Source organism: Ursus maritimus, unplaced genomic scaffold, assembly GCF_017311325.1.
Source record: "Ursus maritimus isolate PB19 unplaced genomic scaffold, ASM1731132v1 scaffold_1, whole genome shotgun sequence".
NCBI lineage: Eukaryota > Metazoa > Chordata > Mammalia > Carnivora > Ursidae > Ursus > Ursus maritimus.
In genome coordinates, this window is record NW_024423343.1 from 52,200,078 (window position 1) to 52,214,026 (window position 13,949).

Sequence of the window (13,949 nt, forward strand, 5' to 3'; positions counted from 1 at the left end):
TTTGCCTCAACCCCAGTCACCTCACCATGCACACATAGCTGGTCTTCCACACAAGAACCAGAGTGACTATTTTATAAACAGAAGTCAAACAAGATTACTTGTCTGTTTAAAACACTGCAGGGATGTCCCAACTCCTCAGATTAAAGTCAAAATCCTTACAATGGCCATTTGGTGCTCACTGGACCTGAAATGCTCTTCTACCATCTATCTACCTGGTTAACTCTCTCACTTCATTTAGGTCTTTCTGCAAATGTCCCAATAGAAAGACTTATCTCAGTACCTAAAATTGCACCCCATCCCATCAGAGTCTACTTTTCTTACCTTTCCTGATTGTTTGTATAGCATGCCCTAACATATTCATAAATGTATCTCTTATCACTTGATTTAATCATTTAACTATATATATAAATTTATATTTTATTATCTATCTCCCATGCTAGAATGTTAGTTTTATTAGACCTGCCTCCCATTACACTTAGAATGATGCCTGACACCTAATAGGTTTTCAATATACATTTGTTGAATGAAAGAATGAATGGACTCTCAGCTTTAAATTCCTGCTTTTAGAAGATTTTCCCTACTCTGTCTCATTTATATTATATTCAATTCAGAAACTTTTTATTGAGTCTGTACTATACAATAGGTACTTCAGAAGACTCAAAGATGAGTAAGACAGAGTTCACGTTAATGGTTATCATACATTATATGAACAACCTATATTGTGATTATTATTGGTGAATAGAACTTTTAAACATCACACAGAATCAGAAAATAGAAGTCTACTTGGCTGATTGTATAGAAATATTTTGATATTTATGGGTAAATCAAAGTCAAAGGCATTTTTATTTTAGTTTTGCCTCTGGGAGATCAATATCACATATGTGAGAAGATTGACCAAATTAATCTGGAATGAAGATTTCTAGTTTAATCTAGTACTTTAGAGTAGAAACAACCTTAATATGACTCAGGTTGGCTAAGTGACTTCTAAATATGTACAGTTTCATTGTTTTTTCTTAGTTTTATCTGTATGTTTTGAAAGGATATCGTATTAATCTTTACATTTACATATTCATTTAATTTTGAATTATAAAATGTCTGCTTGGTTTTGAAAATTGGTTTAGGGCTTTGGGGTATGAGTTTTACAATAAACCATTCTGTAAAAGAGATTTCAAACAAGTAATGATAAAAAAAAAGTAATATATTAAACACATATAAAATATTACTAAAGCCATTCTTCAACCAATTTTCTGGTCATTGCACTTTCAAAGTTACTTTGCCACTTTTGTCTACTTTAGGGATATTATATATCAAATATAAGGAGACATAATGCAAGTTCTAATTTTAGATTTATTTTGTATCATTTATGTAAATTTCGTTAATATGGAAATGGAAGTAAATGTAATACCTTCTAGACTGATTAAAAATTAATGTGTGGAAGCCTGGGAGTCTATTTTAAAAGACCATCAGAAGACTTAAATTAGTTAGCTGGAGAGTCACAGCTTTCATGCGTAGATTTGAATTATATTGCATTACTTATCATTGAGTACGAAATATCGCTCTTATAAAGCACATAATGGCAATCCATTTCCCCACTGAAAGATAGCAGCACTCTCACACATGTTAGATACGTAGAAGGTAACTGGGAAATCACTATAAACTCTGAGATACCCTTCTTTATATTTCAAGGTAGCTGAGAATTATTAACTAAAATTTCCCAGTTTAATATAAAATGTGAAAATAATTAGGGAGAAGTAGACAATTTCCGCTTGGAATACTTCAGGGAAAATCTTAAAATAAATGACTTAAGAATATTAAGTAATTATTACCAAATCCTTAATATTTGGTAGTATATTATATAAAAATAAAAAATGGTAACCACATGTTTCATAAAAATTCTAAGATTTTAAAGTTCTAACACATTAGGTCCCCATATGCATAATTCTTTGAGAAAATTAGGTATTTTCATAAATTATAAATGTTCTCATTATTTCATATTCAAGATTATGTTAGTGTACCGAACACTAATTTTCCCATTTTCAGCATAACTTAGAGAATCTGGTTTAAAAATGTATTGTGTGGAGTTCATGATTTGTTCCTCTTAGGATTTGGGAGAGAATTTACAGGCATATTTCACCAGGGTTTATTTAAACTTCATCTTGCCTCAACTGAACTCTAGAGCAAATACTAGGAGTTTACACATACGTTTATCATTAAATTGACTTAGATATTGACCCCCAACCCAGAAGACAAAGTAAATATACCTTTCAAAATTGTAATGTAATATGAAATGGAGAAGTAAGCAGTCTTATTTCCTTAGGGTAAGCATTTCAGACACTTTCTGTGGAATTCCTAACTAAATTCTGATGACATTAAAGAAATTGTGGCATTAAATAAATCTCATTTTCTTATCCATTATTTATGTTGAAAAAAAATTCTCATAAACCTCCTGCCCTTAGATTGGTGGGGGAAAAAATCTTTTTCAAAGTACAATCTCTATAATTTGCAATATTCATGAATAGAATTTAGAAATTAATATTCTGGGACAAGCTTTACCTTGAGATAGATAGATAGATAGATAGATAGATAGATAGATAGATAGATAGATAGATAGATAGATAGATAGATAGATAGATAGATGGTTGAGGTGTTTTTTAACTATGGCCTAGTTTGGGGAAAAAAGAGAATAGGAGGAGAGAGCAGAATTCAATGAAATGAAATTATTTCGTTTCATTTGAAAGGATTTGGGGCTCAGATCAGTCAAGCTCATATAACTAACTGTCTATTTAATGCCCTGTTGTACTCAATCCTAAACTAGAAACACAAGGTATAGCTGGATATTGAGGAGAAGAATCTTAGATTGCTGGGAATCATCTAAAATTAATAATCCACCTTCACCCAACTGAGATATAAAACTCTCTGGGAAAATGATGCAAAATTTTTTCACTTGGAACGCTGCAAGAGACAATTAAAAAAAAAAAACACTTGTCCTTAAAAAAATGCTTTTTGCCGTATTCCAGATGATTTTAAACTCAAAAATACGGTGTCTTTCTAATTCATTATATAAATTCTGTCATAGTTGTTAGATCCATTTATAGCTTCTCCATGTTTCAACGTGTAAAGTAATTCCACCAATGAATCACGCACCAGAAACACTAGCATCAAGACTTTTAGCTGGCTGCATTTGAAAAATTGACTTGATAACTTGAAGCCCATTAAAGATTTTGGCATTTTAAGAAATGAGTTAATTTGCCTACATGGGAATGTTTTGATAATGTGAACAAATGTATATGTAATGCTCATGTATTCAAATAGTGGCGTTTTAAAGCAGCAACAGCCAAAGAACTCCACTTCTGTCTAATGATATTTGATAGAACGGAAATTAGGCCCAAAGAGAATTAGCAGTCTAGCATGCACATCATTTCTTCCTAGAGAGCCGCTACTTTTCTCTTTAGTAATCTAGAACTATTAGGAGTTGATGGGTTTTCTACATATGTACTGTAAAGCCATTAAACATGAGATGCGTGGCCAGAACCCTGACCTCACAGGAATCCAGAGATCACCATTCACTCGATCCCGGAGTTCTGCAATGTGGCAACTCTGGACGGGCTCTAGAAACCTGGAGTGTTTCACTTAGCTGTAAACTAGAAATTAGCAAAAACATTATGTCCTTCTATGCTAAAAACCTCGTACTGGTTTTAATTTTTGTCTAGACTTTGTTTTCAACAGATCCCAATAGATTGAGGATTGAATAAAATGAATATTAAAGCCAGTCATACGTCGTTACTGATATTGTAGGCCTTACAGTGGCAAATATCAGCAGAAAAAGTTGCCAGCCATCTCTGGATTAAGTAAGCCTTGTTCCTGGGTGCATCTTATGTCTCAAATGTTGTAACTTTGTCTCTGAGAGCATGTAATTTTGTCAATGCAGCAAGTATATGCCAAACAACCTTTTAATAGTTAGTAATAGTCTATGTTAAAGCAAAACTTCAAGTAATTATTCAGTTAATACTCAGTAATCTTTAGTTTGTTCCTTAATATGTTTAACTGTAGTATTTTTAATTGTCATGCTTTTATCTCAAACAATTACTAAAGCTTCACTATAAATAATTTAGTTGTTGTTTTAATATAGGATTATAGTTTGGAGCAGAGGACAAAATCCATGACGCAAAAGCCACATCTCACTTTACAACCATTTTCTCTATGAGACTCTACAAAAAGAACATTTGTTTTTTTAATTGTGGAACACTCTTATACATTTTCTGTTTTACAGGAGATAATAATTTTCAGGGTAGCACGATGCAGCAGCCTTTCCCTGTTCCTTGTATCTATCTGTGTTCTAACGATGCTGAGAAGCGGACATGCCTGGGGAATACTGCATAGTTCGCAGGACTTCGCTGCCCTAGCACATGCTGTTCCCTTTGCCTGAAATACCCCCCCACCCCCTCCTGCCGATTTAGAACCTGCCCCCCAGAGCAGGCCCCAGCTGCGATGTCTCTTTCTCCTGAAGTTTCCATAATCGCCTCCAATCCGAAGAGATTTACCTCTTCTATAACTTCTATCCTTCTTTGTCGCTCTTTATATCCCATTTTACAATTCCACTCTCCGCTTTGAGTTGTAGTTATTTGCATGCATGTCTTTTCCTTCCAACCACTCTTGTGAGTAGGGGTCTTTGTTTTTAATCTTTCTTGATGTCTAGCACATGGCAGGTGCTAAATAATTCTTTGTGCAATAATAATAATGTTTCCCCCTTGTTAGCCTGTTTTTATGGTGGTTCATTTGACATCTTTTTTATTTGACGTTTTAGTGTATAGAGTTTCTCTGAAAATTAACTCACCTCTGCTATTTCCCTGTAACGTTGCTTAATATCCTGAAATCTAAGGTCTCAGAAAAATAGGCACCGATAGTTTTAATGATGCACTTTCTTACGAAGGGAAGAGTTCTAATTACTTTTTAAAATGCAACAAGATGAGTTCTACTGGTAAATAAATGGTTGAGGACTTTCTCTAGTAACACTGCTCTTTCCCAGACACTTTGTAAGTTTGTGTTTGGGAGTGTTCTTTCTATACAAGGTGAACGTAGTTTAACATTGTGTTTCACGATCCTAGGCGTGTCTCTCAAGTCCAAATTAGAAATAAGGGAAAAACCAGAAATGGGAGCACAGTGAATTTTAGAAATTTTTAGTGTTATGTTTTTATTTTTAAAGCAATACTTCATCCCATTCTTTATCTTTTTTGTTTGGACCAGTGGGGTCCTGTGAGATGGGAGAGGACTGGGGAAAGCAAAAGACCTTAGTAACAAACATGGAGATAAACAGAAGAGAAAACTCTAGGTTGTCATTTCCTGTCAAAGCTCTTCTTCTACCAGTAGGTGGTCTGGTTGCTCCTGGGGTGACCTGTGAGAGAAGAACCTCGATCCTGAGGAATTCTTGTGTGGAGGTCAATATGGTGGTCTAGGCAACGCTCTAATTCTGACAATTCTTGGCAACAGGTTTCTTTGCCCATTGCCATGTAGGGGCACAGCAGCACTTTTGGCGGAGAAGCATAAAGCAGGCCATTAGAACTAGACAAATATGTGTCTGCTGTTCAGTCACCGAGGTGTAAAGTAAGTCAGTCTGGTCAACCAGTTCTCTTGGAAGTGACACAAGAGCCATTGTTGATTGGGCTTGATTTGCGTTGCCTAGTTCATGGGTTTTCTGGCTCTTGTCCTTGTTTCTTTCACTCCTCAACTAAGAAGAGGCCTAGATAATGAAGTCAGGTTAATCGTGTTACTATTTAACAGTGTCTCAGTTTCACTTGAAGATTTGCCCAGGATTTAGAAGCTGTTGACACTGCCCCAGATACAGTACTGAGGATAGCAAAGTGCTACTACCAAGAATACCACACGGGAATTGGGAAGATGCCAAATGTGAGTGAGTGGTGCCTGCCACTATCTTTATTCCACGAGTCCTTCCCAAATAACATTGAGTAGAAGCTAAGCTCCCTTGTTGCACTTCTCTCCATGCCCCAGAACTCAAGAGGAAAGTGGATCGCGGCTATGGAGAGTTCTTTCCATCTTGGCATCCAGTGAGGTGTCACTTAGCTGGATCTTTATCTCAAGTGCTAATTGATGCTGTTAACTTTCTACAGTGATGCCAGGAAATTGTAATGAGGAAATGACACTCCGCTTATCTTGTGTTAGGAGGTTTTATTTAGAGAACCATATGTTTCTTTAGCCGGAGGGCACTAAAGTAACATCGCACTGTTTAGTATACTTGGAAAGATGAGTTATTAGGTCTCCTGATATCATGTAGAAATTGATATATACCTAAAAGATGGCACTTTCTTAGCTTTTCGGGAAGGAGCAGGCCTAACGTACTATGCCAGTATATTTCCCATGAATTAAGTCAATTTTTCCTACTCATAGAAACTTCTGTTAAGACATAATCTTCACTAAATCATTAAAAGCAGTGTGGCTTCTTTGTGTGTAATTTTTTCCTCTTATTAAAATTATAATGTTAACTTAGTGCAAGCATGTAAATGTGTGGGCATACACTTAAACAGGGGTGTCCGTGTAAGCATTTCAGATCAACAAAGTGGCTTCTATACCTACCTGTGTGACTTTCGATATGTTCTTTAATTTCCCTGTGCCTAGTTTTCTGTCTGTAAAATGCTGATTAATAATGGTACCTACCTCACAGAGTACCGTGAGGATTAAATGAGCTAATACACGTAATACATTTAGAACTGTGCTTGGCAAAGGCTCAATGATATTAGTCACTATTATTAACACTTCATGTTATCAGTTTTTAAATTTTTATTTGTATATTTTCTTAATTTGTATCCAACCATCTGTATTAGCTGGATTTAAGCATTCTTGGTTCTTAAAAAGTAAAGAACTTATGTTCCACTTTTCTCCTCCTTGGGACTTGTTATTTTTTCCAACCTGACAGAGAACAATATGAGAAATCCGTGAGCAAACCAACTAAGAGCAATTAGAAGTCAATGATGATCTACAATGATATTTATAAAAAGATATTCAGGAAGTTAGGTACTGTGTGCAGTCAAGATAAGGCTATTGACCACGGATGATCAGTGTTCTAAAGAAATCACGCACATATCTTTAGTTGAAATACAGAATTAAAACCTGGCTCGTTCTGTCCATTGTCACTTCTACCCATCTACTTACATTTGTGCTCACATACACACACACACACACACACACATACATACACCCCACCTGTATTCTGCTTGCTGAGGAAAATGAATGAAAACATTAGTATTATCATCTTCAAGTACATACAGATGTATAAGGAAAACGGACATTTAAAAAAGTTACTATTTTAGAAATTCTGTAATGAAAACTCATTTTATGAAAAGTTTATCATCCATTTCACCTTTATAACTAAGCTAATATACCATATAATATATTTCTTAATTTGTTTTTTTGTTTTTGCCAAATTCATGTTTTTATTTTCAGGGTCTACTCAAAATGAAATTGAAGCAAATATACTTAGATTCTTTTGTTAGTATGTGTATTCAGGCTAGATGCCCAAAATACAAAATTCCTTCTTCTTTAGGCAGAGGGAAAATTTCCAAATGCCAATAAATTGATTAAATGTTTTTTTTGTTTTGCTGTAATTTGCTTTTGTCTTTTAAAGATTGTTAGTAGTCAGTTGCCTTGATCTCCTTTCTTCCTTTTGAAGTCACAGTTCCACCTATGCTTTGCGTATAAGTGAGCGTAACATTAACTGCTTTGACTTCAGAATCACTTTTGAGATTAGAAACAAGGACTGACCTTCCTTGGTGGCTTAAATTGTCTATTCTTGAAACTGAATCTTCAAAATGATGCATGAAGCACACGTAGACGACTCTAAAATGTAGCTCCATTTCCACTCACCAGCACGTTCTCTGTCACATCCGCTGCTGTCAGAGAGAGCAGAGCCTGGAAGAAAATAGATACAGGGCAAACAGGTTTTTAGCTGAAGGGAAACAAAATGTAATGTGTGTGGAGGACACTCACAGCAGCTTGCTGCCAGCTCAATGTCTGAGAAGTAACCGCAACGGGCGGTGGTGGGAGGGCACTGATGACAAGGCTCACCTGCATCACAGTTGTGCCCCGGCCCTGGTGTCCACTCATAATAATGTCTGGTTTTAAAGACACAGGCCCTCTGTGCTCTAGAGAAGGTTTCAATACGCAAAACCCCCTTAGGAACTGGTCTACCACTTCATCAAATGCCAAAAACGTAGTTGAGTGCTGAGTTGTAAATGTCCGTGGCGCCTATGATTGAATGTATAATCTCCTGCATGATCATCCATTGTGGTGTTTGTAAGTAGCAAAACAATGAGCCTGATTTGTTCTCCTTTGTAGAGCCAGGCCGAGGCCCACTACAAAGGAAGTAAACATGCCAAGAAGGTCAAAGCACTAGAGGCAACGAAAAATAAACCCAAAATGGTTTCTTCCAAGGACAGCGCAAAGGCTAATCCCAGCTGCTCCATCACTCCAATCACAGGCAACAGCTCTGACAAATCAGGTCAATGACACTTTTTGTTCTTTACATTCTTTGTGTTTCTCCGGGTCCCCTGCCCCAACCCCAACTCCTCCCCTCAGCTGTTGCATGTTACTCTCCATGATTTGTTTTTATAATATTAATATGTTTCCTTCACAGGAAGGGTTGTGTGTTTGCACGGAACCTAAGCATTTGATGTTACCATTCCATGTTGTTAAATATATACATTTAAGTATATATATGTGTGTGTGTGTAAATATATATATATATATGTATATATGCATGAAAGTAAGCAGAGGCTATTGGTCACAATGTGTTTAGACAAAAATCGAGAAATGGATCTAAAATACTGAGTTTATTACCTTTTCATTCATTTTATGTTTGGTTCTTACTATAGATTTTTTCAGTGAAGGAGTGCTTAAGGTTGTTTATTAATAGACATTTTTATATACTTTTACCACAGTAAAGGGGAAGGGCGGGTCAAAAAGGTCAAGTTTTCTGAGAATGGCATTATTAAATGAATCTGGAAGGGTGTTCAGTGATAGAAGATTTTGATTTTTGAAGGTCTATGTAGAGTTCCCCTCTGTGTTACAAGTGAACTTGAGGATTTTAAGGGAGCTATTTAAAAAGTTATGAATTGACTAGCAGAAGAGCTTTACATAATTGGAAATGGGCTACTACAGGAAATGCCTCTTAAGAAGAGTCTGTATTTCATAGTCCAATGAATCAGCAGTTTTTCTGAGTAGATTCAAACTGAATGATTCAGAAAGAAGAGAAAAAATTCATTTTTCTAGCACGTATACCATGAAATTGGATGTTTAAAAGGTTTTCACAGACTCACAACTGTCCCTCAGGCCCAAGATGGATAAGTCATCTTGTTTCAGTGACTAATTGAGGAACAGTGCCTATGAAAGGAGATTAAGAGCATATATCCCTTTCTCAATGTTTGACTCTCTCTTCAGGGACCTCTCTGTTGTTGGAAGCACACAGGCGCGCATGCACAAACACACACACACACACACATACATATACACACACACTTCTGATTCTCTTCTGCTCTTCAAATAATTGTAGAATTTTAGGAGAAGACTTAAGAATGTTTTCTTGTGGCTGCTCAGGGCCTTGGAGAAGAGCAAATCTGCTACTATCAGAAGAAGTTTCAGAAAGCCTGGTAAGACAAAAAGACTATTTAGGAGGGCACAATTATTGATTAGGTCCCAGAAATGGTGGTTCCAACAGCTCTGCAGCCTAGGAGTGAGTTAACCCAAATTTGATAATAAAAACATTTGTTCTTTGTATGATAGAATCATCAAATTATGTTATCTGATGAACAGATGATAAATACTAGATTATTACATCACACTTCTCCCCTTCTGTAGAACAAAGTCTTTTTATGTATATTATCGAATTAATCCTTCACGCAGCCCTATCAGATGTTAGGGTTTACAAAATAGCAAACGAGGCGGGGTCCACAGTGCCGGAGTTATTTACTAGAGGTTACCCAGTGTTTGGAAGAACAGGATCCATTCATCTCCTGACTTCCTGCCTGGTTTCATTTTCTACAGGATATTGTTGCTTCTATGAAACTACCCTGCCAAAGGTTTTAGTACCTGAATTATGCTCCTTAAGCACAGCAGAACTTATACATAAGATGATAAAACAATGGAAGTTAGTGTCACTCCATTCTTTCGGCGTATTTTCTGTGTTGAGCTAATGACACAGTTGGTAGGTATTGTAAATGCTCCAGTATTGCTGTTGTGTGTGCTCAGTGCTCCCCTAGCTATGTTATTACTCAGGAATTGAGTATGTCCAGGGATAGTAGTAAAAGTATCGAGCAGGAAAAAATATGTTAAAAATGGAAATTGAGAAGGATCAATGAAAGAAGAATCAATAAAAGTATAGAAGACAATTAGAGAAGGAAAGATGTAGAAGAAAAGGAAAGGAAGTACAAAAAAAAAAAAAAAGTCAAAGACTAGGGGATAGGAAAGAGGAATATAGAAACAGAATATCAGGGGCCTGGGTCATAATCACAGCATTTCTTATAACTACATGGTACCCAATGAGCATGTGTTAAAGTTTAAACAATTCAAGGCATTTATTCCTACCATCAAATACTAGTGAGGTCTCAACAGAAGAGACTTTCTAAGCACTTGTGTTTGCCTAGTAAGCAATAGGAACACATCAGGGTCAAGTATAGCCGTGGTATAAAGAAGGAAAGAGAACTGAGATCTAGAATGACCCTAGGGGATGAGAGTGGGGAGAGAGGAAAACAAATCTCAACCACAGAATCTCTTCTTCAGTAGCTATGTGGTGGTCTCTAATCCCACATCCTCTGCTTCCTCTGCCACTTCTCTATGCACCCCAAGGACTTGGTCTAATAGTATTGCCTTCACTCACTGGGTCACTGTCGAAACTTAGTCCAGAAGTAATAGCAACCACCTATATTTTGGGTTAGCTCATTTTCCATGTTTCTTTACTCAGAATCTGTGTAAATGATTTGATAATTCATTGGTTGGGCCATTCAAATTATTTCTTCATTTCCCCATGTTTTCTATAAATATTAATACTAATGAAATACTTTATTTGTTCTATCATATCCACAAAGGCAATACCAAAGTTGCTAAAGATGGCACTATTTAAAAATAAAGTGGGTTGTATTTGCTAAATAGATATATATTCTTTTGTTACCTTCAAATGAATATCAGCTTCTAAGCAAGAATTCCCACATATATGTAGTAGAGTTTCCATGTTGGAAAATTAGAAAGTTTGCCCAGATGGGAAACCTGGTGAAACAATGTGATATGTAACCTGTTGCTTAACTACCTATTTCTAAATCCTTAAAAAGCTCCCACAGCTTTGTCGGAGTTGCAGATTTTTTGGAAACTGGTTTTTATTCTATTTTAAACTCTATTTTAGAGGGCTTCTAAGTGGCTCAGTCAGTTAAGCATCTGACTCTTGATCTCATGAGTTCATGAGTTCAAGCTTAGCATAGAGCCCACTTCAAACAAACAAACACAAAAATAAATTAAATAAATAAATAAATTCCCTGTTTTAGAAGAACAGAAGACACAAAAACCAGTCCTTCATAAATGGTCTAGGTGGAATGTAGAGAGGAAGAAGGAGAAGGGAAAAGGAATAGTGACTGTGGCACTTAATTGACCAAATGTTTTATTTCAGACAACATTGTCTCTAAGGAGTCAGCCAAAAATTAGAGCAACAGTCACAGTGAAAAATCATGGTCGACTGCCAATTCCTACGAGACTGAAGTTGCCTAGCATTGGTCTTTCTCTTGTGAATGAAGAGATGCTATCAAGTGGGCTTCAGCAGTATCTGCATGACCCTTAGATACTTACATCAAAATGAATATATTCATTACTTGATGTCTCAGCCACCGGATTTCAAATACCCAGGTTCACAGCATCCATTTGATTGACTAATTCAATTTTCATTCTCATATTTTAGCATCAATAACTTAGCAATAGAGGGCAAATCTTGTTCAATGAGGACAAATCTTGAGGGAGAGGGAATAGCCAGATGTTAAGGGAAGGCAGCATCCTGGGATTCACCAAATATCAGTCAAGGAAAAGTGTTATTTCAGAATATCTAACAAGGAGCATGGGACCCATAGATGACCTCTGTCTGTTCCTCAAGAGCACAGATTATTTATTCTAAGAAGTGGCCTAACAATCTTCTAAGAGTTAGAAAAGCTTTATTACTTGCCGTTTTGGCACTTGGAACAACTGTTTGTTTTTTTTTTTTAATTTTATGATCCATTTGGAGATATCATGTGGCTCACATTGTAGCTGGATCAGCAAAATCCAGATAGATTTGTTATAATGGAGCTATCGGACATAAACGTTCCAGGGTATCATGGCAAGCTTTCTGTTTTTTCCTCTCAGGTCAGTAAACAAAATGAGTTTAAACCGTAATGGCTTGTATTTCATTTATTGTAAGAAGTTCTGACCACATGATTGAAAAAAAATATGTTTCATTAAAGGCAGTTAAAAATAGTTATCCATATTCACCTTTTAGAAGTTGGGATAGAATTAGATGTAAAATCCAAAGAAATGGTTTCATGGTCTCCCAGGATCTATCCCAACTTTTAATGATGCATTAGTGGGAGTTCAAAACATGGTAGGAGGGAGGAGAAATGTGCTTTAGGAGAATTAGGGTCAAAACACAGCAAGCATTAAGCAGCTTCAGGAAGATGGCTGGAACATGGTAGCCAGACACTCGACCCAAATTTCTCCCCAGAGTTCAAGTGTCAATGCCGTATGACAGTACACTTCCCTGTGATAATATGTCCTATACATCAAACTGAACGCTCTTTGTGACAGCATTTAACCCCGCATACCAGGTTCAGAAAAACCCAGAGCCTTCAAAAAGCCTTATTTCTTGAAAATAATAAAATATTTTTATAATCAACCTAATGATAAAATATCATGGTAGTCAACCTAATGGTCCATATGTCTAGTCTTTAGCACTAGATCTTTTTAATTAGTTAGATATCAAATGGGAAAAACCCATTTCTAGTTCAAAGTATATAAAGCTATTGAGAGCTAAACAGCCTTTAATCAATTGCTGTCTAAACAGATGAAAGCAGATGGAATGATTCAAAAGCTATAGATATATTTATAAATGCAATTAAGAGCAAAGATAATGAAACCAGCATGTTCTGCTTGAAATATAACAATAGGAACACCTTAAATTTGTTCAATTTATAAAATCCTGTCACATATATGTTTTTGTATGACCCTCTCAATATCCCTGTGACTGGTAGGGCAGAAGTTAGTAACCATCTTTCATTCATTCATTCAACAAACTTTATATCCATTTATTTACTCAAGAAGTATTCACTATCTATACTAAATGGTGTAGTGTATATGTATATTTTGCCAGATACTTAGGGTGCAACAGTGAACACAAAAACATTTTCTTGCCTTGGAAGAGCTTCCAGCCTACTGTGTGTGTTTTTTTAATGTGTTGGATATTAAGGCTACAAAGAAAAATAATATGGAGTTACCACCTTGAAGCTGCTCCCCAAAATACGGTAATGATGAGGAACCTGCGTCTAGGAAACGTGGAATAGTTCGTGTGAGGTTGCAACATTCATATCCCAGTAAAGTCAGGACTTCCTGTCCCACGCATATGCCATTATTCCCATTACTTCTAAACTTCTCTTCCTTAGGAATGACTACGAGTATCCCAATGGGCAAAGTCAGAAACCACTAAACTACTTTTTAAAGAATTAGTGAGTAGGACCTTACATTACTTCAGTTTTTCTTCCCCAAGTTTTTATTTAAATTCCAGCTGTTAACATACAGTGCGAGATTAGTTTCAGGTATAGAACCTCGCGATTCATCCCCTACACACAACACCGACGCTCATCACAAGTGCCCTCCTTCATACCCAGCACCTGTTTAACCCAAGCCCCGCCCCCCCCGCCTACCTCCATATATTACTT

At 36.3% G+C, this 13,949-nt stretch overlaps 1 protein-coding gene across 3 annotated transcripts in view; it reads left to right on the forward strand.

The window, feature by feature from the left end:
* The window catches only part of ZNF385B (zinc finger protein 385B), a 294,766-nt gene that overhangs the window by 257,874 nt on the left and 22,943 nt on the right, over positions 1–13,949 (forward strand). For all 3 annotated transcript variants that reach the window (XM_040643312.1, XM_040643318.1, XM_040643321.1), the window contains one exon: positions 8,347–8,509. In XM_040643312.1, the coding sequence (XP_040499246.1) occupies positions 8,347–8,509 (163 nt within the window). The remainder of the gene's footprint in view (positions 1–8,346; positions 8,510–13,949) is intronic.